Source organism: Panthera leo, chromosome C1, assembly GCF_018350215.1.
Source record: "Panthera leo isolate Ple1 chromosome C1, P.leo_Ple1_pat1.1, whole genome shotgun sequence".
NCBI classification, from domain to species: Eukaryota; Metazoa; Chordata; class Mammalia; order Carnivora; family Felidae; genus Panthera; species Panthera leo.
Genome location: NC_056686.1, coordinates 166,113,728 through 166,141,124, shown reverse-complemented (window position 1 = coordinate 166,141,124; position 27,397 = coordinate 166,113,728). Strand labels below are relative to the sequence as shown.

Below are 27,397 nucleotides of genomic sequence, written 5' to 3'. Positions count from 1 at the left end.
TTCTAATAATACAAATCATAGGATATTGATTTTATTTTTTATTTTTTAAATGTTTATTTATCTATCTATTTATTTATTTTTGAGAAAGAGAGCAAGAGGGAGAGAGAGAATCCCAAGCAGGCTCTGTGTTGTCAGACGCAAAACCTGACGTGGGACTTGATCTTATGACCTGTGAGATCATGATCTGAGCCGAAATCAAAAGCTGGATACTTAATTTACTGAGCCACCTAGGCACCCCCACATGATACTAAAAGAATGCTTCTCTTGGGGCACCTGGTTGGCTCAGTTGGTTGAGCATCCAACTTCAGCTCAGGTCATGATCTCATGGTTCATGACTTCAAGCCCTACAGTTGGGCTCACTGTTGTCAACACAGAGCCCTCTTTGGATCTTCTGTCCCCCTCTTTCCACCCCCCCCCCCCCCCCGTGCCCCGTCTTGTGCTTTCTCAAAAATAAACACTTTTTTAAAAAATAAAAGAGTGCTTCTTTTTAATACATCTTGTTAGATTTTACAGATTTTGACGGGGAGGAGAGGTCATTAATTCATGTAGCTTGGCATTGAATGAAATGAGCTATTAAGAAGTTAGGTTATAACTAGTGGGTTAATTAATCACATGGTAGTAATTTTTCTTTTTATAAATACGTTTTGATATAATAAGAGTTATGAGTCGAGCTTCATTGTTCTTTATTTTTATTTAGGCAGTAGAATGGCTAAGTGAACTTCTGGATGCCCTGCTTAAGACCCACATCAGATTGGGTGATGATGCTCAGGAAACAAAAGTTTTACTGGAAAAGCATAGAAAATTTGTTGATGTTGCACAGGTGCAGAACTGGTTATCTTCCTTTTCTACAAGCTCAGTGTTTGAATAGCTTTCTGCATGATTATAATGTAACATAACCCTCCAAGTCCAAGAAGGTTAGTCATGTTATTTCAGAAATATCACAGAACTAAGAAAAGTGTCAGCTGGTACATCAAAACTAGCCTGCATAAACTTGAGAGGGTTTATGTTCTCCTGAATACAGGTTCTGTATATGCTCCCTCTGATTTATATGTTATATGAATGCTGTTATATACTATGTCATTATATATACTGTGTTACATACTATGCCATTTTTAGGCAATCCAACTGCTCACTCACTAAAGTTAATAAGAAATATGTGTTAATATCAGTAAAGTAGAAGTCCCAGTTTTTTCGTCTCCTCAGTATTAGTATAACAATATAAACTGTGTGTGTGTGTGTGTGTGTGTGTGTGTGTGTGTGTGTGTGTGAGAGAGAGAGAGAGAGAGAGAGAGAGAGAGAGAGAAGTATCTTAATTTATTTTCCCTAATAATTGAGCTCTCAGTGAACAGTTGTGGTTTCCTGTGTGGGATATAAAGTGCCCTATAAAGCGTCCATTTTCACCCACTTGTTGCTTAGTGAATGAGCAGACATTCTTTTTGGCCAGTGGAATCAAGTAGACTGAGATGGGGAAAACAGAATAAGAGAATAAAACCTAACAAGGAAGAAACTTACTAAAAAGAATTGCTTTCCTATCTTTTATTATGCATGCAGTTAATTTATAGTAGTAAGTGCCAGTGGAGTCATTCCGCATTGATTTCTGGTAGTGTTACTCATTTGCAACCACAGTCCTCCTGTACACTTTTCCATCTCTCTTTTCAGAATTCTTTTATTGTAATTTCATGTATACTTTTTTTTTGTTTGTTTTTAGAGCACTTACGACTATGGAAGACAGTTGCTACAGGCTACAGTTGTGTTGTGCCAATCTCTGCGCTGCACGTCTCGATCATCTGGGGACACGCTTCCTCGACTGAACAGAGTATGGAAACAGTTTACGATAGCGTCTGAAGAGAGAGTACATAGGCTGGAGATGGCTATTGCCTTTCACTCAAATGCCGAAAAGGTTTGCTTTTTTAAAAAATGTAGTCTCAGTAGTATTTATTGCCTGTCTTTAAATATATTACTTTTAATATTATAATTATGTAGTTCGCTTGGTTTTTTTTCTTATTGCAACTCCTATTAATCCTATGTTTAAAGTTTGTTTAGATGTAATGTATTCTTAGAGAGTTCAGATGAAATCCTCTTAGTAATCCATACCAGTGCTGGCATACTGTGCTTGGAGAAATCCAAAACCATCCAGGAGTCCTCTCTCAACAGTGCTTCTCTTCTCTCCAGACCTGACGCCCAGAATGTGCTCTCTATATTTAGGGTGGCACAACTCCCATCTCTTTCGTTACGCAAGGAAAGGAAACTTTGCCTCTGCATCTACTACTAATTGTCATAACATTTTTAAAAGAGCACTTAGTAATTTTATAATGTTTACACTAGAGACTACCCAACTCAGAGTAAGGATAAAAATAAAACTTTTTTTCATGTGTTATATTTAAAGATTCATTCTGGAATTTATTATTTAATGAATTCATTAGTCCCAGAAACCAAAAATGAAATGTGTACTGTTATTTGGGCAGATTTTCAGCAGAGCCCTTTTCGGAACTCTGCACAGAGAAAATTTATAGCACCCAACCAACCCTTACATTTCTACTCTGAGGAGGAGCTTCGTTATGTAGTTAACTTTGTTGTGATCTCGCACATTGAAAGTTTATGTGTGGGGGATGTTCAATATAATGAAATATGAGAAACCTAAATGTAAGTGTGATAGCCTAGTCTATAGAATAGAAGAATTATTATTATTATTATTATTATTATTATTATTATTATTATCAGGAATTAGATAGTTTCTGTCTTGTTATGCAGTACATCTGTTGGGAAGTGTTCATAGTTAACTCTTCCTGAGTTGGTCACTGAACTCCACAGGTCAGTATTTTGGTTTAAAATAGGCCTAATGATGATAAATGTGAAAGTATACATAAAATGGCTTAATTTGTTTATCTACTGATTGTTTTAATGAAAAGTTTTTATTGAAGTATATTAACATAGAAAAATATACAGATCATAAATGTTCAGTGAATTTGTTGAATTCAGTCTGTTCGATGAATTTTCATGAAGTGAACATGACTGTGTGATCAGCTCAGTATTCAAACAACAGAACATTACCAGTACCCCAGAAGCTCTCCCACCCTCTTTTAGTCACATTGCTCCTTCTGTCCCTCCCTCCTATCTAAGAGGCCCAATTCCTAACACTACTGATAGCTTTTTAAAAATTTAATTAATTAATTAATTAATTGCAATTCAAGTTAGTTAACATACAGTGTAGTATTGGTTTCAGGAGTAGAACCCAGTGATTCATCTCTTACGTATAAAACCCAGTGCTTATCCCAACAAGTGACCTCCTTAATACCCATTGCCCATTTAGCCCTTCCCCCCACCCTCAGTTTGGGAAAGAGGGAGTGGAGAGCAGGTAAGACAAGTCTTCCAGGAAAGACCTCTCTGAGGAGATCACATTTAATCAGAGACCTTGAAATGATACGAAGGGGTAATTCAGGCAAAAGGAAGCTCATCAACCCTTAGTTTGTTCTGTATTTATGAGTCTTTTATGGTTTGCTTTTCTCTCTGTTTTTATCTTGTTTTTCCTTCCCTTCCCCTACATTCATCTGTGTGTTTCTTAAGTTCTACATATGATACTGTTTTTAAAATGTATCTGTGAGGCCACTCTGGAATACAGTATGAAGATTCTTCAAAAAGTTAAAAAATAGAACTACCCCTATGATCCAGCAATTGTACAACTAGCTATTTACCCGGAGAATTTAAAAACACTTATCCAAAGGGATACATACACCCTGATATTTATAGCAGCGTTATCTACAATAGCCAAACTATGGAAGTAGTCCAAGCGTCCATCCATAGATGAATGGATAAAGAAGGCATGGCATATCTACACAATGGAATATTACTCAGCCATAAAAAAGAGCGAAATCTTGCCATTTGTAACCACATGGATGGAGTTAGAGAGTTTAATGCTAAGCGAAATAAGAGAAAGACAGATACCATATGATTTCATTCATATGTGGAATTTAGGAAACAAAATAATGAGGAAAGGGGGAAAAAAGGAGAGAGAGGCAAACCAAGAAACAGACTCTTAACTATAGAGAACAAACTGAAGGTTACTGGAAGGGAGGTAGGTAGGGGATTAGTTAAACAGATGATGGGGATTAAGGAATGCACTTGTGATGAGCACAGGGTATTATATGGAAGGGTTGAATCACTATATTGTACACCTGAAACTAATATTACACTGTATGTTAACTAACTGGAATTTAAAGAAACACTTTAAAAAATAAACTGTTTCTGCAAGGACATTTTAAGGTCTAGACTTCTCTTAAGAGGTCCTATAAGAATGTAAATTGTTGAGAGTTTTTTGCATAGAAAATTACTGTTCTTTTCCTTCTGCTGTTACCTGGCCTTTTTTTCTTATCATGCCTATAATAAGCTCAATTATAGGTTATTTACTGTTCAAACCTTTGTAAAGCTTTTTGTTATCAGATGGTATTTTCTTCTTGACTGTGTTTTATTTTATACCAATATGCATAAATATAACTCTAAGTAACTTATATAGTATAATGACTGAGAAGATACTTAAATTGAATCTAGAACTTCTTATAAGGCTCTTTATGAGTAATGCTGAAATGAACAGATTGGATTAAGTAAAATACAATGCAAAAAAAGTTGCAAAAATAAATACTTCTCATTTCCCCCATTTTTTATGTTTATTTTTTTATAATCTAGTGTGCATCTACAGCACATCTCAATTTGGACTAGCTGCTTTTCAAGTGTCACAAGACACATGTGGCTGGTTGCTACTATGTTGATCAGTGTGGGTCAGTACCTTTAGACTTAGCTATTATAAATTACAGCATTTTCTTTCTTCCTTTCTTCCTTCCTCTCTTCCCCTTTCCTCACCTTTCTAAATTTAAATGGTAATAGTTAAGGAAAAAGTAATATTTTATCAAGGACTATAGAACTTCCTATATGTGAATTATAGTTTTAGCAGTTTACATCAGGTAAGTCAGCAGGTCAATTTTTAAAATAACTGTAGTGTCTGTCTAGGTTATCCCATCAGTTCTGTGTTTGTATACTTGAGTATATGTGGTTTTGCATTTATATTTTGTTTCATTTTTGTAAAGTTTTTTTTTTTTTTTTAAGTTTATTTATTTATTTTGAGAAGAGGGCAAGGGAGGGACAGAGAATGGGAGAGAGAATCCCAAGCAGGCCCTGTGCTGTTAGTGCAGAGCCTGACACAGGGCTCAATATCATGAACTGTGAGATCATGACCTGAGCCAAAATTAAGAGTCGGATGCTTAACCAATTGAGCCACCCAGGCTCCTCTCTTTCGTTTTTTAAGTCTGTAAGCTGTTTGAGATCAAAATCTATATCTCAGTCCCATCCCAAGCTGCTAAATAAACATTTAGTACAATAAATACTTAATGAATGAAGGAATACTTTGTAAGTGCAGTTTGAACTTACTTTCCAAATAGTAGTTTAGTATTATTTTTTCTTGGAAATCACTGTAGACCTTTTGTATTCTCATTATATATTATTAGTAAGGATTATGTATTTCATTTTGTTAGGATTTTTTGAGCCAGTTTCACCAGTAATCAATCTTGTATAAGGGTGTGTACATGAAGATGCTAAGAACAAAACAAAAATACCTTCAATCTACTGAATTTACATGAGCTTCATTGCCTTTCTATATTTCTTGATTGATGACACCATTTTATTTGTTGCAGATTTTGCAAGACTGTCCAGAAGAGCCCGAAGCTATTAATGATGAGGAGCAGTTTGATGAAATTGAAGCGGTTGGGAAATCCCTTTTGGATAGATTAACTGTTCCTGTAGTTTATCCTGATGGGTATGGTACATGTTCTTATAATCTTGTCTTTTTATTGGTGAGGTCTTAAAGTGAAATCATCAAGAGAGGAAAATCTGTTTCTTAAAAAGCCAAGTAAATTAGCTTTGGTTCACATCTTCAGTTCCTACAATAAATTAGTTTGTAATGAAAAGAAATGCAAACTCAACTGTTAGCAAAAGTGGGTTTGGTACTTGCTGCTATCAAATGTGCTTCTTGACAGCTTGTTGTAGAAGAAAGATCATTGATGAGGTTGATACTCCTGGGTTCTAGCCTTGGCTGTGATGATAGGGAGTAGGGTGACTTTGGGCTTCATCCAGGGAAGGAAAGGGGAGTGGAGGGGTGTAATGTATAGTGAGCTTATAATTTATCAAACACTGAGTTAAGCACTTCATTTCACTATTTTTGACCAAACGGTGCTAGACCAGTGTGATTATTCCTGATTTACAGATGTAGAAACTGAAGCTCAGAAAGATTAAGTGAGGTGCTCAGGATTTCACAGCTTATAAGTGGAATTGGAATACACTGTCAAGTCTTTGTGGCTCCAAACCCATTCTCTTTCCAATATGCTGTATGGATTCGTAATTTCTTCACTTGTAAAACGATGGGGTCCTGATTCCCACATTCCTTTTACATTTCAAAAGATGATAGTAAAAGTAAGAAGTAATCTCATGCAAATAAATGGGCCAGTAAATGAATCTGAAGGAGCTTCATCCCTGAGGATCTTAGACCTCAGTGAAAATAGTTTAGAAGTAATCCAGAGGATATTTAATTCAAATGACAGAGAAGCCAAGTCACTGGATACATCTATCTTACATTGTAGAATAGCATACTGGATAGGATTGTGGCCTCTGGACTCAGATTTCTTAGGTTTAAATCTCAACTCTACCACTTAGTAGCTGTAACACCTTGGGCAAGCCACTCAACCTTTCTGTGCCTCAATCCTGTCATCTAAAAAGTAAGGATATAAAATAGGGATATATTATTCATACCTCCTCAGGTTACAGGGGCAGGGGAATTATGTGAGCTGAATGTATATAAATTACTTGAATCTGATACATAGTAAGTGCCACTACTGTGTCAGGAGCTTCATGTGATTATTTGGAATTTATTTGGGGAAGATACGATTTTATTCCCTTGAAAGAATATAATTCATTATCTACATTTATATAATCTTTGGTCATAGCCAAACTTGAACCATCAGAAATAACCTAAATACATGTTACATATCTGCAGTGAATGAAAGAATAAAATCTGAAAGTTTGTAAATTCAGCTTATAACAGTATTGAAGGGGCGCCTTCTGGTTGTTCCAGGAAAGCCCCACTCCCGTTTCCACATTTCACAGCCAGGTGTTACAGCATCTCCTCTTCTCAGGTCAGCCTAGGAGCATCTATAACTGGCATTTTTGCTTGGACTTCTCCTCCTTCCACAAATAGTCATATGGCATTTCCTTATGTTTTTAAGATTGAAGAATAAGTACTGTGTGTTCAGATTTTACAACCACCTTTAATATGTGGATTTACTATTCTGTTCCATTTGTAGGATAACTTTTTGATGCTATACAAAGTTTGTTTGATAAGCTTATTCAGATTTCTCTTTTGTTACATTGTCCTGGAAAAATAAATTAGATGATCTCTCTGAATTCACTGCTTGAAGACTCAGGTTCAAATCCTGGTTTCCCCACTGTGTGATCCTAGTTAAGTCATTTAATTTCTAGGCCTTAGTTTTCTGATCTTAAAAAATGCAGATCGTAACCAGATACTTTCTAAGAACTCTTCTAGCTCCAAAAGATTCTAGTGGCTCCGAATACATTATCTTTTCAAGTAGGATAACATTAAATGATTTTATCTATTAAAGTCCCAAGGGATGCCTTAACATGAAATGGATATTTTATTTGCCAGCTATATTTGCTATACAGTTGGTGTACATAACCCTTATCATTGAAGGACACATACAGGTTTTATATTTGTGTATGCTTATGCACCTTAAGCTGAAAAGTAAATATCTCCAATGTTTGTTTCTTTTATGGTTTCATTGTTGGGTTGCATTGTTCAGTTTATTGAGATTGTCATAAGTAAACATTTAATACAATTAATCTATTTCTTTCAACATATCTTCAGATATTTTATGCCATTTATAAAAATGTTTCTCTGCAGGGCACCTGGGTGGCTCAGTTGGTTAAGCATTCTACTCTTGATTTCGGCTCAAGTCATGATCTCATGGTTCATGAGATCGAGCCCTGCATTGGCCTTTGCATTAAATATGAAGCCTGCTTGGGATTATCTGTCTCCCTCTCTCTCTCCTCCTCCCTCACTCATGCTGTCTCTCTCTCTCAAAATCTTTTTTTTTAAAGAATAAAAAATTTAAAAAAAAAAGTTTGTCCTACCAAATTACTACTCAAAGATAAACAGTATGGTTTGCAAATGAACTAATGCCTTATCACATAGATAATTTTTATGGTAATCTTTGCTTCCTTTTGAATTTGCTATGGTCAGTGGATTTATATTAACCTGATTGGGGTTTTTCTGTTTCTTTTGATTTTTAGAACTGAACAATATTTTGGGAGTCCAAGTGACATGGCTTCCACCGCAGAACACATCAGAGACAGGATGAAACTGGTTAGTCTCAAAAGGCAGCAGCTGAGACATCCTGAAATGATGACCACAGAGAGCTAATAGCTACCAGCTTCCCACAAATCTGCAGTTCATAATCCCGCATGTCGTTGGCATACTACAGCATTAGCTGCAATACATTAAGATACATTTCACAGTCAGAATAAGCCTCATTTCTCTCCATTTTACATTTCTCTCTACATGTTAACACTTTGCAACTACCAAGGCATAATTATTTAACATGCTTTGAGACCATAGACTCCAAGTATCTTAAAAGAAGGAACTGTAAACATTGCACTGAAAACTTGCTTTAAAGCTTTACCTGACCTGTCAATTTGTAGATGAACAACTGATAATAAGCTTTGAATGGTGCTAATAAGAGTTTAGGAATTCTCTCTATAAAAATGGTTGACCTTTCTCCCCAGGTGATGTAGTAAATTTAGATAATAGTTAAATTGTTACTAGTAGACAGTGGTGTACTCAAAAATTTTACTTTGTAATTCTTCAAAAGTGATTATTTTTATTGTGTCAGTATGAAGAAAATCTTCAGATCTTTGATATATCATATTCATTAAAAGACAGTTTCCTATTTGTATTGATAATGTATTAAAAGTTGTTTGTGCTTAATAAAAAGCTTCTTTTAAACATCTTATTTAATTTGGTGGTTATATCCTGTTTCCAGACATGAGTGCCTTATTTAAAAGGGCATTCTTAGGATTGTGAGGCTGGCATAGTATTTGTTTTTTTCATGTTTGTTGCATGTATTTTAGCCAGGAAATTCATATGTAAGCATGTGTATATAATAAGCATGTTTAATTTTGAGAAATAATAAGTTTAGATCTTAAAGAACTTAAAAATAATGGAATACTATTTCTGATTGTTCTCTTCTTCAATTTGAAAAATGTTATCCAAATTATTTCCTACCTTGAAGATACTTTATCTTTGGGGAGGAGGTATGGGGAAGAAGGCATACATAATTACTTAAGTGTAATCCTTTATATCAGAGGAATCTTACTGGAGCTAAAATAGCATTTGTCAATAAAATTTAATTTCTCATACTAGAAGCAAAATTCTGAAGTAGTCTAGTAACAAAAATTGTACAACTCTTTTAGAAATAAAATTTATAAAATGTTAGTGCTTTTAAGTTTATATTAAGTTTAAATGGTAAAATATGTATTTAATTTTTGTGTTAATTTTTATTTCAGAAAATGTTTCTGAAAAAGATTAAAAATACTTTTTTAGTCTGTGATCAATACAAAATTATGCAAAGAATTGTATGCTGGTTTCTTTTCATGTCTTCAGTGATGTTCATGTATCTTGCAATGCAAAAAAATCCCTCTGCACCTACCGATTTCTCCAGCCTTCTTCACTGCCAGACTTCTCGGAGAAATCCATATCCATTCTCCCTGCATCCTCACCATTCACTGCTCAGCACCTTGCAGCCTGGTGTAACATAGCACTTCAGTGAAACTCTTCTCAGTGTGCTCTCAGTTACTGAATTGAATAATTTTTTGGCCCTCTGTCTGCGTTCCTTGTCCTCTGTCTCTGCAACATTTACACCATTTAGCAGCCTTTCCTAGACAGTGTCTCCACCCTCGAAGATGTTATCCTCTGCCATAACCGTGAGTACAGTCACACAGCTCTTAACTTAAAGTGTATCTACTCAAATGTGCTCTCAGATTCTGTCTTCGGAATGCTTCTGGAGGTATCTCATCCTTAGGGTTTCTGTTTTATCCCAGTGTTCTCTGTTACGTATCTGGTCCAAAATTCTAGACCCATACTTTCAACTACCCACTTGACATTTCCTAGATGAAGTATCATATTTTTCACCTTTCTTCTCTGTGAGCAGTTTTGGTTAAAGGTGCAGCCTTTTTTTATAGTCAAACATGCCAGAAAATCTGGGAGAAACTTCTGCCCCCTTTTTTCTTATGCTGCCACTGCTTCTGAAAACATCCAGGAAATTCTTTCTATATTTGATAATCCTCTCAAGTCTTTTAGGACTTAACTTCTGAGTATGGACTTTTGTGATTCTTCATTTCAGTCTTCATAATGGTGCTCACCACATGCTACAATTGTTTATTGATGTCTGTGCCTGCTACATTATAATCTCTTTTGAGGGAAGGACTCTTGTGGGACTCTCCTGTTCCCAGCCTTTTCCTCATATGTAATAGTTGCTTTACTTCTTCTGTATGTGAATGGTCTGTTGTAGGCATTAGTAATAGTCCCCCTTATATGATAGTCTAAAGTGTGTTTTAAATATATTTCTTAAAGTTATGACTGACTTATGAATGAATCTACTCATAAGGAAGTGATTTGGTGTTTCAGATACTTATATATTAGGTAATTTAGATACTTAGTTACATTCAATATCTATTCTACTGAACTTCATAGTGATTAGAGTGCTTTTATTAAGACTTTGCTAGAAAAGAACTACACTGTAAGTAAAGGGGCTCTTAGTTTTATCATCAACTCGACTACTAATTGTCCAGTGAGTTAGTTGTTAATATGCCTTAAGCTATTTGCCTACAGCAAGAGTAAGGTAGCATCTGGAAATGTTATTTGTAACTTGACTATTTCAGATGAAATGGAATATGCTTTTGACATGATATTGTTCTTCATTTGTAAATTTGCTGCTACTTTCTATATGTATATCTGTACATACACGTACAGTTATGATTGAAAACCCAACAATGCCCTAACGTGATTTTGTTTCGTAGCATCATAGGGTACTTAGAGTACACATGAAGGAAGTGACTGCAGTCTGTTTGAAATCATGAGTTCTTTGTACATCATAAATTGACGTTGGTCCACAACTGGAGGAAGAACCATCATTTCTACATGCCATCTATTGGTATATGCCACAACTTTCCACATCACTTTAGCTCATCTCAGGGAATTCTTGGAGTGTTCATTGGGATAGTTTTGTTTTGTTTTTTGTTTTGGTTTGGGGGATTTTTTTTCCTCTTGCCTTCTTATTGTGTATTTGCTCCTCTCTTAGCTCAATATATAAGTTTTGACAGCTGTTCTTCACACGTCTGACCCAGCAGATGCAAAGATGGTACCTTGATTTCAGGAAAAAATTGACTTCATTCCCAGTTCCCATTGTTGGCAACACATTGCTGATGGTGATGAGACGGCTCACCCTGCCAGCCAGGATGATGATGGCAGGTCTAGGCTTCATCACTGGGTACAGGATTGGATACTACTCTCACTTTATAGGCATTTAAATTAGCCAGGTTGCTGAGTGTTACCTAGTGTTGTGTGTTGTTTCATTACCCCATCAGTTGAAATATGGAGTGTGCTGTTTAGTTTATTATTGTTGCTGGCAGAATCTAAGGTGAACATGACAATTACTTTTCTGATAGTGCTGCACAAACCATACTCTCTGATCTAAACCTATTGTAACCAGTGATGTGATTGTGACAGTATGTGAACGTATTTCATGGTATAGTCAGAGGAAGAACTCAGAATCCTCTACTACGTTGCACGTTCCCTGCCAGAGAGGTTGGAGATTGCTGTGTACTTTTCCCATAGTAAAACCCTGTGGTTACTAGGAACTGCACATGCTCTGGTTGCTAAGTTCTCCACATCCTAAACTATTGAAAATGATATGGGGAACTATCATCAGTAAATATCAGTGACAAGAGTTAACGTGATTGAGATAACTTTGGTTAAATCCCCAAAAGAGAAATCCTCTAGAATTAAGAAGATGGGCTGAAACATACCTGCCGAGTTAACCTAATTAGAAAACTTTCCAAGGTTAACTCTCAGTTCTGAAAATAGAAAGCTTCAATTGAAGAAAATGGAAAATACACTCCTGGTATGGAGGGCAGCAGATACCTTGATGAGGCAAAGTTAAGTACTGATTTAACATCTGATATTATGTGCCTTCATTGTGTGCTATAGAAACGTCTGCGTTTAGCCAAGAAGCATAAATAGTGGCAAGAATAGTAAAGATCATAAAAAAGCTAAAGTAAGAGCTGTACTGAATATAATGGAAAGAGTGGAGTTTGAATATCTGATTTCAGAATCTGGCTTTGCCATTTACTGACCTTTGTAAAAATTACTCAACTTTTCTGTGTCTATAAATACAATCATACTAGAAAAATGTGTTGAAAATTATGATGTTATCCAAAGTGGAAGGAATTATTACTGTAATTATATTTTCAGAATGGAAAATAGAGCATTCTTTAATCTTGCTCTTTTCTCAGATGACGAGCATGGGGTTGTGGGAGACATGGTACATTGTTTATGCTCACCTCCCTGAGCTCCATTTCCCCTCCATTCAGAATTACATACTGGAAATATTAAGGGTGGAGTTGGTGAGCTCATCAGTAAATAACAGGACTCCTGGATCTGACAGATTAACTCTTTTATGGCAGGATGGTAGACCAGCGAGATGGAAGACAAGTGAGGAGTATCATCTACTTTGAGGTTGACAGGACATGACAGAGTGCCATTAATAAATAAGTAAAAGTAAGTAAAAGTCATACTCAGAGTGGATCTCAGAGAGTTAGCATCTGCCTGTAGAAACAACAAAAGCACAAATCTGTTAAAGTATCCTAAAAAAGAGGTAAAAAGCATGACTTGAGACCACCATTAGTTCCGCTGTAGCTAGAGAAGAGCAGTCTTGATAAACTTGGGCAGTGATAATAACAAAGACTGGTCCTGTAATAGAGACCGCTAGAACTAAGGATGCTCTGTGAAATAGCATAAATATAGAGCAGTGTGTTTTAAGACTGAAAAACGTTGACAGAGATGATGCTAAATGACCCGATTGCAATATTTTAGAGCAAACTTGAAAACTTGGCAACACTAGTCCGTGTGCTTCAAGAAAAAGTAGAGCCTGTACTAGAACATGAAGTACTTAGAGATCAAAGGAAAGTCAGAACTGTGACTAAATATTTTGAAAGCAGTGAGTAAATTTTTAAAAGAATCAAGATTATTTTTGTTAACTCTTATGAGGGTGTTTGTGTGTGTGTGTGTCTGTCTATACAATTATATAGAAATTCTTAGCAAATAACTAAAGATAGTTACCAGCCACTAGATAATAAGTGCAGTGTTGTTACAGATTTTAAGTTAGGCATGTGGAAAACTACTTCTGACAAAAGGCTATTGGAGTCTGAGGCCAGTCTTATTGAATCTGAAGGAGTCACCTTAGAAGTATTTACAAGTTACATGCCATCACTTTAGGGCACCCCCCAAATAAGTCCTTCTTTGGAGAGACAGGATAATCAGATGTCCTTCCACTCAGAGCATAGGGGCCTGTGTGGTATGATCAAACCTCACATAGTGTTTTGGGTCAGCACATCTTTTCTATTATAGTTTGCCCTAGTTCTTTTTTAGTTTAGAAGTCAGGTAAAAGTTTCTGTGCTTGATATTTCTCAAGAATGTTTCTTCTATCTTCGCTCTTACATTAGTCTACATCGCCAACAAATTTGCTCAGAATATATGGTCGATAATATGTATTCTATTTTTAAAAGGTGTGAGGGGATCAAAATGTCACTGACAGTTTTGAGCCAGTGTAGATCTGAGCTGATTCCTCACCTCACACTCAGGAATATCTTTTCACAGGCTCTTAAGTTTCTAAATTGACACTGGTCGGAAGAATCTGATGATTATCTTGCTATGAGATCAATAATGAAATTTTCAGTGGCATTGTTTGGTAAGTGTTGCACCCTCAAAGTCTCCAACATTTTACAAAACTTTTCAAACATACAAAATTAAAATTTTACAATGTATTCATCACCCAGGTGATAGTTAGCATTAGCTATGCTTGTGTTATACCTATCCACCCATCAGTTCATCAATCCAAATTATTTTTTATGCATTTTAAGTTGCAGACAGATTTACATTTCCTACTAATAACTTCAGCATACATATCAACTGGAGCTCAATAATATGCTTACCACATTTTTTATGTAGAATTAGCATACAATGAAATGCATAAATCTTAAGTGTGCATCACTGAGTTGTGGAAGATGTATACAGTGCTATCAAAATGTAAAGCGTTCTCAGAAAATTCCCATTTTGCCTTTTCTAGTCAATCCTTGACCCCACACCCTCCCAAAGGCAACTACTGTTCTTTTGTCTACCACAAATCAAAATTTGTGTGTTCTAGATCTTTATGTAAATAGAGCCACACAGCATGTAATCTTTCTAGAAGCCTCTTCACTTACTATGTTTTGGAGGTTTATCCATGTTAGGTGTATTAGTAGTTCATTCCTTTTTATTGCTGAGTATTCTTCCATTGTATGACTATATTGCAGTATATCCATTTTCCTATTTAGGAATACCTGGGCTGTTTCCAGCATTAGTAACTATAAACAAAGCTGCTATGATTATTCATAGGTCTTATGTGAATGTAGGCTTTCGTTTCTCTTGGATGAATACCTAGGGTTAGAATTTCTGTGTCATAGGGTAGTTTTAAAAGAAACTGCTATACCTTTTTCAATGTGGTTATAGGGTGGCTTGGATTTTCACTCTATTTTGGATGTGTAGAAAGGTGTAAACTATTTTTATGATCCATGTTTGAAATATTACAAGTGGGTTTGTGATAGAAATGGCATTGTTAACATGGTTGGCAGTTGGTGTTTTTTGAGAGAAGAAATACCTGTCTGCCCCAAGTAGCTCCCCAACAGGTATATATGCCTGAAATTTTAGCATTAGTTTCACTTCTTGAAAGATTCAAGCACTTCCCAAGTATGGTGATACATTAGCTAGAAGAAACAGCACTGGTTTGTTTATGTTACTAACTTTGCCACCTGTTTTCAATAAGTGAAATAAGACCGATTAAACAAAAGATTATTTCTGTTCAATTGGGGTAGAAGGGGTAGTCAAAAACATATGCTACTAGTCTGTCTTGGGTACAGCAATGTGAGACAGAACCATCTGGATGGGATAGCCCCCCCAATTGGTCAAGAAACCAGAAAACAGGGTGGGAAGAATTCTACCTCACTGTTGTGATAGGGGATAGCTATGTTTTTCGCAGGACATTTTAGCCTTTACAAATCGTATTTTCTGTGTTTTTTGTTTGTTTAGTACCACCCAGCTGTAATTATTTCACACCCTAGTGACTTTGTTATTCACTGTTCTTTTACCCTTCCTCCCTGTTAAATTACATAGAGCAGTCACCTGTATAAACCTGTAAAATTATAATCATATGTATGTTTCTAATGCCTGTGTTCAAAGATATTTATGTATGGTTCATCCAATCTTTCCTACTCAATTTTTAAGGGCTGGGATATTTGGCCTCTACTGTAAACCCCTATAATGTTCCACACATTGTAAATGCAATAAAAATGTTAAAAACTATTATTAATGGCAGTATATTTTGATATGTAGTTCTTTGATACGTTATCACTTTGGACAATAAGTTTGGTTTCTGTTAATAAAGATTGTTCATAAAATCTAGGGAGAATTAAGTCCTACTGGTCTGTGTAACAATCTGATGAATTCTGCATCTTTGAATCTATTTGAATTGTATTCTGTAAATTTTTTCTAACAGTATTTTCTAAAATATTTGATTAAAACAAAATGTAACTTCTTTATTCTGAAATAATGTGGAGTCGTAGAAGACAGAGGCTAAATACCCTTTCCCTTGGCGCTTCTCATTCTCTGTCCAACAGTCCCCCTATCCCGTCTTCCCATAGGTTTGGCACAGAAATTCAGGGCTTCCTTTAAATCCTACATTGTCTGAAATTGTTAGGTTCTAACCACAACAGGTAGTGGTTAAATTTCCTTTGATCTTATCAAGAAGTCCATTTTTACAATTTAAAAGGTGAATATGTATTCAAGGCTGGGGAAAGCATTTTAGAACAAAGTTAGCTATATTTAAAATAACAAAATTAATCATATTATGCTATAAATAATAGCAGCTCCAGAATGGCTACCAGGAATTTAGAATTGGCAAAATTTGGAAATAGGCAAACCTTAGACCTTGTCCATTGAAGTTAAGTACATTTGGGTGACAGTTAACATATAAGCAAATATATATATAAAAAGAATGAGCACCTGGATGGCTCAGTTGGTTGAGTGTCCAACTTCATTTTGCCTTAGGTCATGATCCTAGGGCTGTGGGATCAAGGCCCGCATCAGACTCCACGTTGAGTGTGGAGCCTGCTTAAGATTCTTTCACTCCCTCTGCCCCTATCTCCTGCTCATGCTTGCTGTCTCTAAACAAAAAGAATGTATCTTTATTTTTAATAGATATTTTCATTTTACTACAGTATTCACCACCATCTTTAGATTTCACATTAGACACTTGATGTATTCACAAACCTGATCCACCTTCTGTGTAAAATCTCCAAAATATTCGGATAATCATAACTCTTATGTGAAAGTCAAAATGAGCACAAGAACTACCCAGTTTTTGCCAGGTCTGGAAGGAAGAGAATTACAGTGATAGAAGTCAAAGTAACAAAAAATAGAAAAACTGGAAAAGTGAATAATAAGTATAAAAGCTTATTTGTGACCATGATTAAATAAAATGTAATTATTAACAAACCATATTCCCTTTTTAAATAGCCTTGTACTATACCAGACCCTAACTTAGCTACCTTTGGAAGCTTACCTTCCAGTTTAGTTACTTTGATAATTTAATATTAAGGGTCTAGTCTTAAAAATATTTAGTTATAAGAGTTTATAAGAATAAACAATTGGGGGGGGGGGGTCCATGGGTGTCTCAGTCGGTTAAGCATCTGACTGGTGATTTCAACTCAGGTCATGATCTCAGGTTGTGAGATTAGCCCCATGTCAGGCTCTGTGCTGACAGCATGGAACCTGCTTGGAATTCTCTCTCTTTCCCTCTCTACCCCTCCCCCTCAAAATATTTAAAAAAACAAAAAAAAAACAACCCAAATATTTAAATAAATTTATCCCACAAGAATATTCTACCATTGAAAATTTTATGAAAGTTTACTAATTGAAATTGGTAGAAGTCTATTTGAAAGATATTCATGATACATTACTGAGTGAAAAAAGGCAGGTTCCAAAACTATGGGAATATTATCCTTTTTTAAAAATAAAAATAGATGCTTGCAGAACTTCATTAAGTTACATTTGAGATGTGGAATTAAACCGTTGTAGTTTTGTTTATTTTCTAATTTTTCAAAAATGGGTGTTTTAAAAGTACTTCTGAATATAAAATGGCTGCCAAGTATATTCTTATATCCTGAAATATCTGTTGCAACAAGAATTCGGAGCCTGCTTTGGATTCAGTGACTTCCTCTCTCCCTGCCCCTCCCATGCTCACTCTCTGTCTCTCCAAAAATAAACATTAAAAAAATAATAAAACTGACATCTGCAGGAGAGGTTAAGATGGCGGAGGAGTTGAGAGACCCTAGTCTTGCCTCATCCCTTGAACACAGCTAGATAAATAAATATCAAATCACTTTGAACACCCCCAAGAAATCGATTTGAGGACTGGGAGAGCAAAACTGCATGACTAGAGGCAGAAAAAACCCTCCACATCATGGAAGGTAGGGCCTGCAGAGAGTTGACTTGGGGGAGAGAAGAGCTGCAGTGCTGCAAAGAAGAGGAAGCCCTGATCATGGAGAGAGGAGCGAGAGAGAGAGAAAGCATACACAGGAATTGCACAAGAAAAAGTCTTCCCCAAAACCACTGACCGGGAAAGGGAGAGGGGCTGAATACTCAAGTTTTTATAAACAGCAGAGTGCAGAGTCTGACGTTTTGGAAGTCCGTGCCATCGCTGGGATTGTGCCTGGTGGGCTTGGTGGTGCTCTGGTGGGGAAGGAGGGTGGAGACCCAGGAGCCGATAGTGTGGGCTGAGGATCTCCTGGGTTACACAGAACCAGTTCCCCTGCTTGGAGTGCTTTTGGGAGTGGCAGCACAGCCTCTGGGGACAAAGGAACCTGCAGCATGCTGCCCTGTGTCCTAGCATAGGAACAAAGACACCAGCTGAGGGCAGCAAACCTTGGTGCTGGTTTTTAGCTGCACTTCACTGTGAACTCTGAAGCACCGCACAGTCACACAACTGATTTCTGGGACAAGCCAGCACCAGCCATAGTGCAGCAAGAACCCCAGAGGATCAGCATGGTCCACACTGTGCAGACTTCTAAAATTTGGAGTTTTGAAACCCAGTCACCCGCCTGAGGTAAAACACTGGAGTGCTTTACCACCGGACAGGCAGATAGCTCAAATGCAGGCAGGGTGAAGGCAGGGATCTGGAAGAAGCTGAAGACCCAGAGAGGTGATTATTTGCTCTTCTGTGAGGACTTCCTGAAGAGTGGTGGGCACAAGATCCCCACTCCATGGATAAGAGATCAGAGTGATAACATTTCCCCTCCATCCATCAGCACTGACCAACTTCAGGGAGCAAAACAGCGACACCAGTGAAGGTTGGACACCTTTAACACCAAACGCCGCCCCCATGTACCCTGCAGGTGCATCTCCACCAGGGCAAGTCCGCCTGAGAAGACCCCTCCCCAGTAAGACCAGACAAACCGCTCACACACACTAAGTCTAATCATAGAGTGCTTCAGATTTTGGCTGTAGGGGTACTAGGATCTAGCTTCCATTTTTTTTAATTAAAAATGTTATATTTAATTTTTATTTATTTTGGATCTAGCTTATTAAGTGAACCAAACTACACCTAGGATCTAGCTTTTTTTTTTTTTTTTTTTTTTTGCAGGGTGGGGACCTCTTAATATAGCCATTAATCTCAGGAGCAGGAATGCAACAGGCTTTTCTAACAATCATACACACATACAAAGTGACCCAGTCAAGGGGCACCTAGGTGACTTGGTCAGTTAAGCATTTGACTTTGGCTTAGGTCATGATCTCATGGTTTGTGATTTTGAGCCTCATGTCAGGCTGTGTGCAGACAGCTCAGAACCTGGAGCCTGCTTCGGAACCTGTGTGTGTGTGTTTCTCTCTCTGCACCCCTCCCCTGCTTGTGTGTTTGCTCTCTCTCAAAAATGAGTAAACATTAAAAAAAATTTTACATGTGACCCAGACAAAATGACAAGACAGAGGAATTCACCCCAAAAAAACAGGAAGAAGTCACATCCAGGGATTTAATCAATACAGATAAAAGTAAGATGTCTGAACCAGAAAATAAGACAGTAATCATAAGGTTACTAGCTGGGCTTGAAAAAAACATTGAAGACACTAGAGAATCCCTTAGTACAGGGGTAAAAGGACTAAAAACTGGTGAGGCCAAAATTTTAAAAAGCTATAATGGAGATGCAAAATTGAATGGATGCAATGGCATTGAGGGTAGATGAATCAGAGGATCGAATCAGTGATATAGAAGATAAAATTATGGAAAATAAGCTGAAAAAAAAAAGAGGGACAGAAACGTATTGGATCATTAATGTAGACTTAAAGAACTGAGTGATGCCACAAAACGTAATAATATTTGTTCATAGGAGTCCCAGAAAAAGAGAAAGAAAAAGGAGCAGAAGGTTTATTTAAATTATAGCTGAAAACTTCCCTAATCTAGGGAAGGAAACCGATATCAGAATCCAAGAAACACAGGGAACTCCCATTAAATTCAACAAAAGCCGGCCATCACCAAGACCTATCATGGTCAAATTAAAAAAATATACAGACAGGAAAGAATCCTGAAAGCATCCAGGGAAAAAAAGTCCTGAACCTACTAGGGAAAACAGATCAGGTTTGCAGCAGATCTGTCCACAGAAACTTGGCAGGCCAGAAGGGAGTATCCTGATATATTTAACATGCTTAATGGGAAAAATACACAGCCAAGAATCCTTTATCCAGCAAAGCTATCATTCAAAATATAAAGGGAGATCGAGTTTCCCAGCCAAACAAAAACGAAAGGAGTTTGACTACTAAACCATCCCTGCAGGAAATTCTAAGGGGGACTCTTTGGAGAAAAAAAGACCAAAGGAACAGAGAACATCACCAGAAACACCCAACTTTACAGGTAACATAATGGCACTAAATTCATATCTTTCAATAATCACTTTGAGTATAAATAGACTAAATGCAGTCAAAAGATATAGATATGGTATCAGAGTGGATAAAAAAAAAAAGCATCTATATGCTGCCTACAAGACACTGATTTTAGACCTAAAGACATCTGCAGATTGAAAGTGGGGAATGGAGAATCATCTATCATGCTCATGGATGCCAAAAGAAAGCCTGAGTAGCCATACTTATGTCAAACAAACTAGATTTTAAACAAAGACTGTAACAAGAGATGAAGAAGAGATTTATATCATAATTAAGGGGTCTGTCCATCAAGATCTAACAGTTATAAATACTTATGCCCTCAACTTGGAGGCACCCAAGTATATAAATCAATAACAAACTCACTGACAATACAATAACAGGAGACTTCAACACCCCACTTATAGCAATGGACAGATGAAGCAGAAAATCAACAAAGAAATAATGGCTTTCAATAACACATTGGACCAGATGGATTTAACAGACATATTCGGAACATTTCATCTGAAAGCAGTGGAATACACATTCTTTTCAGGTGCACAAGGAACATTCTCCAGAATAGATCATGCACTGTGTCACAAATCATCCCTGTACAAAAAGATTGAGATCATACATTGCATAGTTTCAGACCGCAATGCTATGAAACTTGAAGTCAAGCACAAGAAAAAATTTGGAAAGACCACAAATATAGAGAGATTAAAGAACATCCTACTAAAAAATGAATGGGTTAGCCAGGAAATTAAAGGAGAAATTAAAAATTACATGGAGGCAATTGAAAATGAAAACACACAGTCTAAACCCTTTGGGATATAGCAAAGGCGGTCCTAAGAAGGAAGTCTATTGCAGTACAGGTATACCTCAAGAAGCAAGAAAAGTGTCAAATAAACAACCTAAACATACACCTTAAGGTACTAGAAAAGGAACAGCAAATAAAACCTAAAGCCAGCAGAAGAAGGGAAATAATAAAGATTAGAGCAGAAATAAATGATACAGAAATAAGAAAAAAGAACAGATTAACAAAACTAAGAGCTGATTCTTTGAAAGAATTAATAAAATTGATAACCCCCTAGCCAGACTTCTTAAAAAGAAAATATAAAAGACCCAAATAAATAAAATCATGAGTGAAAGAGGGAGAGATCACAACCAATACCACAGAAATACAATTATAAGAAGATATTATGAGAAATATATTGGCCCCCAAAACTGGGCAATATGGAAGAAATGGACAAATTCCCAGAAACATACAAACTACCAAAACTGAAACAAGATGAGATAGAAAATTTGAACAGACTCACAACCAGCAAAGAAATTGAATCAGTAATAAAAAAAACTCAACAAACAAAAGCCCAGGGAGAGATGGCTTCCCAGGGGAATTCTACCAGACATTTAAAAAAAAAGTTAATACCTATTCTTCTCAAACTGTTCCAAAAAATCAGAAATGAAAGGAAAACTTCCAAACTCACTCTACAAGGCCAGTATTACCTTGATTTCAAAACCAAAGATTCCACTAAAAAACAGAACTACAGGTCAATATCCCTAATGAACGTAGATGCAAAAACTCTCAACAAGATACTAACAAATCAAATGCAACAGTGTATTAAAAGAATTATGCACCGCAATCAAGTGGGATTTATTCCTTGGCAGCAGAGGTGGTTCAGTATTCACAAATCAATCAGTGTGATACACCACACTAATAAAAGAAAGGATAAGAACGATATGATCCTCTCAATTGATGCAGAAAAAGCATTTGACAAAACACAGCATCCAATCTTGATAAAAACTTTCAACTAAGAAGGTATAGATGGAACATACCTCAATATCATAAAAGCCATATACAAAAGACCTACAGCTAATACCATCCTCAATGGGGAAAACCTGAGAGCTTTTCCACTATGGTCAGGAACAAGACCTGGATGTCCACTCTCTCCATTACTGTTTAACATAGTACTAGAAGTCTTAGCTTCAGCAATCAGACAAAAAGGAAGAAAAAGCATCCATATCTGCAAGCAAGAAGTCAAACTTTCACTATTTGTGGTTGAGAAAATGCTCTATGTAGAAAACCTAAAAGACTCCACCAAAAAAATTGCTGGAACTAATACATGAATTCAGCAAAGTCACAGGATATGAATTTAATGTGCAGAAATCTGTTGCATTTCTATACGCTAAGAATGATGCAGCAGAAAAAGAAATCAAGGAATCTATCTAATTCACAATTGCATCAGAAACAATAAGATACCTAGGAATAAATGTAACCAAAGAAGTAAAAGATTGTACTCTGAAAACTATAGAACACTTAAGAAATAAATTGAAGAGGACATAAAGAAGTGGGAAAAAAATTCCATGCTCAAGGGATTAGAAGAACAGACATTGTTAAAATGTCTATATGACCCAAAGCAATATATACATTTAATGCAATCTCCATCAAATTAACACCTGCATTTTTTGCAGAGCTAGAAAAAACAATCCTAAAATTTGTACAACCCCCAGAGACGCCAAATAGCCAAAACAGTCCTGAGGAAGAAAGGCATCACAATCCTGATTTCAAACTACATTATAAAGCTATAGTAATCAAAACAGTGTGGTGCTATCATAATGTAGACACATGGACCAGTGGAACAGACTTGAGAACCAGAAGTAAACAGCTATATACTTAAACAATACTTAACAAGGAAGTCAACTAATACTTAACAAGAAAGCTAAAAAGATTCAATGGAGAAAGAATGGTCTTTTCAATAAATGGCGCTGGGAAAACTGGATAACCACATACAGAAAATGGAATTGGAGCCTTATCTTACACCACTCACAAAAGTTAACCTATAATCGACTGAAGACTTAAGCATAAGACCTGAAACCATAACACTCCTAGAAGAAAAAACATAGGGAACAATCTCCTTGACATTGGTCTTGGCAACGATTTTTGGATATGGTGGCAAAAGCACGAGCAGCAAAAGCAAAAATCAGTAAGTGGGACTGCATCAAACTTTTAAAAAGCTTTTACACAGAAAAAAAAATCAAAATGAAAAGACAACCTACAGAATGGGAAAAAGTATTTGCAAAGCATATATCTGATAATTGGTTAATATCCAAAGCATATAACCAAAACAAACAACCCACAATCATACAACTCAATAGCAAAAAAAAAGAAAAAAAATTCCAATTAAAAAATAGGGGAACTATGGGGCACCTGGGTGGCTCAGTCTGTTAAGCGTCTGACTTCGGCTCAGGTCACGATCTCGCGGTCTGTGAGTTCAGGCCCCGTGTTGGGCTCTGTGCTGACTGCTCCGAGCCTGGAGCCTGTTTCAGATTCTGTGTCTCCCTCTCTCTCTGACCCTCCCCCGTTCATGCTCTGTTTCTCTCTGTCTCAAAAATAAATAAACGTTTAAAAAAAGTTAAAAAATAGGGGAACTGAATAGACATTTTTCCAAAGAAGACACACAGATACAGATACATGAAAAGATGCTCAACATCACTAATACTAAGGGAAATGCAAATCAAAACCAATGAGATATCACCTCACACCTATTAGAATGGCTGTCATCAAAAGACAATAGATAACAAGAGTCGGCAAGGATGTGGAAAAAAGGGAATCCTTGTGCACTGTTGGTGGGAATTCAAATTAATGCAGCCACTATGAAAAACAAGATGGAAGTTTCTTTAAACATTAAAAATAGAACTACCATATGATCCAGGAATCCCACCTCTGGGTATATATCCAAAGGAAATGTATCTTTAAAGAGATGACTGCACTCCCATGTTTACTGCAGCATTTTTCACAATAGCCAAGCTATGAAAACAACTGAAGTGTCTGTCAATGAATTAATGGTTTAAAGAAGTGATATGTGTACAATGGAAAATCATTCAGCCATAAGAAAGAAGGAAATCCTGCCATTTGCGACAACATGGTTGGACCTTGAGGGCATTATGCTAAGTGGAGTAAGTCAGAAAAAGACAAATACTGTATGATCTCTCTTAAATGTAGAATCTAAAAAAAGCCAAACTCATAGGAACAGAATAGAATGGTGGTTCCCAGGGGCTGGAAGATTGGAGTAATGGGGAAATTTTCGTCAGAGTACCAACTTCCAATTAGAAGATAAGTTGTGGGGATCTAATGCACAGTGTGGTAATTATTGTTAACAATGTTGTATGGTACACTTGAAAGTTGCTAAGAGAGTTCACCTTAAATATCTTCACTGCAAAAAAGAAATGGTAATTATATGAAGTGATGGAGGTGCTAGCTAATGCTACAGTGGTAATTATTTTGCAATCAGCACATTGTACACCTTAAACTACACATGTTATATGTCTCAATAAGGTTGAAAAAAAATAAATAGTTGGAATACTAATATTTCTAAGTCTAAAGTTTGTGATATCTCAATGTATCTTCAAATATCTCCACAAGAATTTAAATATTTTTTATTTTTATTACTATTATTTTTTAATGTTTATCATTTTTGAGAGAGAGCATGAGCGGGGGAGATACAGAGAGACACAGAATCTGAAACAGGCTCCAGGCTCTGAGCTGTCAGCACAGAACCTGACGCAGGGCTTGAACTCCAGCACAGGTGTGACCTGAGCCAAAGTCAGACACTTAACCAACTGAAACACCCAGGCACTCCAGGAATTTAAATATTTTTTAAAATACCTTAAAATACCTGATTAATGTTACAACACAGTTTAGTACCTGATATACCATTGGCAAGAAGGGGTAGTAATGGGTTAGTAATTTCACAGATTAAACCACAGAGGGTAGTATCTTTTTTTTTTTTAATTTTTATTTTTTATTTTTTAAAATTTACATCCAAATTAGTTAGCATATAGTGCAACAATGATTTCAGGAGTAGATTCCTTAGCCATTTAGCCCATTCCCCCCTCCCACAACCCCTCCAGTAACCCTCAGTTCTCCATATTTATAAGTCTTTTCTGTTTTGTACCCCTCCCTGTTTTTATATTATTTTTGTTTCCCTTCCCTTATGTTCATCTGTTTTGTCTCTTAAAGTCCTCAGATGAGTGAAGTCATCTGATTTTTGTCTTTCTCTAATTTCACTTAGCATAATACCCTCCAGTTCCATCCACATAGTTGCAAATGGCAAGATTTCTTTCTTTTTGATTGCCGAGTAATACTCCATTGTACATATATATACCACATCTTCTTTATCCATTCATCCATCGATGGACATTTGGGCTCTTTCCATACTTTGGCAATTGTTGATAGTGCTGCTATAAACATGGAGGTGCATGTGTCCCTTCGCAACAGCACACCTGTATCCTGTGGATAAATGCCTAGTAGTGCAATTGCTGGGTCAGGGTAGTTCTCTTTTTAGTTTTTTGAGGAACCTCCATACTGTTTTCTAGAGTGGCTGAACCAGCTTGCATTCCCAACAGAGGGTAGTATCTTAAAGATTGGAAATTATTACATTAAAGTATGAATTAAAGAAGTAGTGGAAAGGTGAAGGTTAGTGGACTCATGTCTTTGGGGAGTCACCCAATGTTTAAACATGGTCCTATACACCTCTACATTTTATCTGTATTAATTTTTTTAATGTTTATTTTTGAGACAGAACGTGAGTGGGGGAGGGGCAGAGAGAGAGAGGGAGACACAGAATCTGAAGCACGCTCCAGGCTCCGAGCTGTCAGCACAAAGCCTGATGCAGGGCTTGAACTCACTAACCATGAGATTATGACCTAAGCCAAAGTCAGACGCTTAACCAACTGAGCCACCCAGGCATCCCTACATTTTATCTGTATTAAATATACCTGTATTGAAGGTCTGCTCCTTAGAAAACCAATACAAAAGCTAATACTCAATTTCAGAAAGTAGAGGGGATTAAAAAATCATGACTGCTTAAATGAGGACAATTCTACTAGTTAAAGACCTTCATTTTTGGTACAGGCTAATGTTGCCGTACCTATCAAAAACCCATGTATCTTCCTTTTTCCTAAGAATGCAGAATATTTAAGCAATAATGTTTATCAGATTTAGAGGGGAAATTTACATTTTAAAAATAATTTTAAGTCTTTTCAATAGTAGATTGTTTTCTCTCTTCATGTAATTATAGTCACCCTTGATTATTCATAATCTGTGTTCATCACCTTGAAGACTCTTTTGTCTTTTTATTTCCTTTACTGTGTATTCCACTTCATTTAATCTTTTATCCTCTGCAAACTGTTTTCTAATTCACTTTTCTAATTTTTAAGAACAGTGCAAAAATTCTCTAAGCTCTTTTGTGCCTATTGCATTATTCTTTGTATTACTCTTCCCCTCAAAAAGTAATCAGACTATCAAACTATAACCTCTTTTTACTTGCGAAATTACATCCATTTTCTTTAAAATTAAGATAAAATCAGGCCAGGCATCCTCATTCATCCTTATCCTCTCCAAATTTAATTTAACAGATATTTCTTACTGCTTGTGGATAAACCAGAAAGTGCTGAAGAAGCAATAATCCATAGAGAAAATCTACTCCAAGGAGCATATGCAATCAAATTTCTTGTATATGAGTGGGGATTATTCACCATTCAATATATCCACATCACTAAGCGTTCTAATATTCATTGCTCGTTAATCTGATTTGTTCTGCTGAATCTCTTCATTTGAAGTTCACACCTATCTATCCTTAAAGAGTAAATTTCCTTTACTTCTGATCTTATGATTTTACATCAAATTCAAGCCATTCAGTTCTAAGCTCATGTACATGACCAATGGAGAGATGCCTCATGGTAAATCTACTTTATTAAGAAAAAGAAGAAGAGGAAGAGGAGGAAGAAGAAGACCAAGGAGAAGACAAAGGAGAAGGAGAAAAGAGAAAAGAAAGAAAAGACAGGAAAATAAGGCTGGGTACAAATCCATGAGTTTCTTTAGGTACAAAAAGAAACGTTTTAGGACATACAAGTCCGTTGTTAGCTTTTTGTACATTAAAGCCTTACACTTGCCCCTCTGTTCTGATTTCCAGTTCCTCCCAGAACAAAAAAAATAACCTTTTTAAAGCTATTCAATAAACACTTCCTAGGCAATTTTAAGGTTTCTTGAAATTACCTATCTCTGAAAAG

At 36.4% G+C, this 27,397-nt stretch overlaps 2 protein-coding genes across 9 annotated transcripts in view; both read left to right on the top strand.

Moving 5' to 3' along the window:
* SESTD1 (SEC14 and spectrin domain containing 1) overlaps positions 1-15,868 on the top strand; it is a 152,730-nt gene extending 136,862 nt beyond the window's left edge. For 5 of the 7 annotated variants that reach the window (XM_042949275.1, XM_042949278.1, XM_042949277.1 and 2 more), the window contains 4 exons: positions 698-820; positions 1,709-1,900; positions 5,682-5,803; positions 8,347-9,555. In XM_042949275.1, coding sequence (XP_042805209.1) covers positions 698-820; positions 1,709-1,900; positions 5,682-5,803; positions 8,347-8,476 — 567 coding nt within the window. In that variant the 3' untranslated portion in view covers positions 8,477-9,555. Of the gene's footprint in view, positions 1-697; positions 821-1,708; positions 1,901-5,681; positions 5,804-8,346; positions 9,556-12,795 lie in introns of those variants that run through there. The other 2 variants (XM_042949274.1, XM_042949273.1) reach the window with 2 other exon arrangements.
* The window catches only part of CCDC141 (coiled-coil domain containing 141), a 228,886-nt gene continuing 215,524 nt past the window's right edge, over positions 14,036-27,397 (top strand). For both annotated transcript variants that reach the window (XM_042949270.1, XM_042949269.1), the window contains exon 1: positions 14,036-14,078. The gene's annotated coding sequence lies outside the window, so the exon portion shown is untranslated. The remainder of the gene's footprint in view (positions 14,079-27,397) is intronic.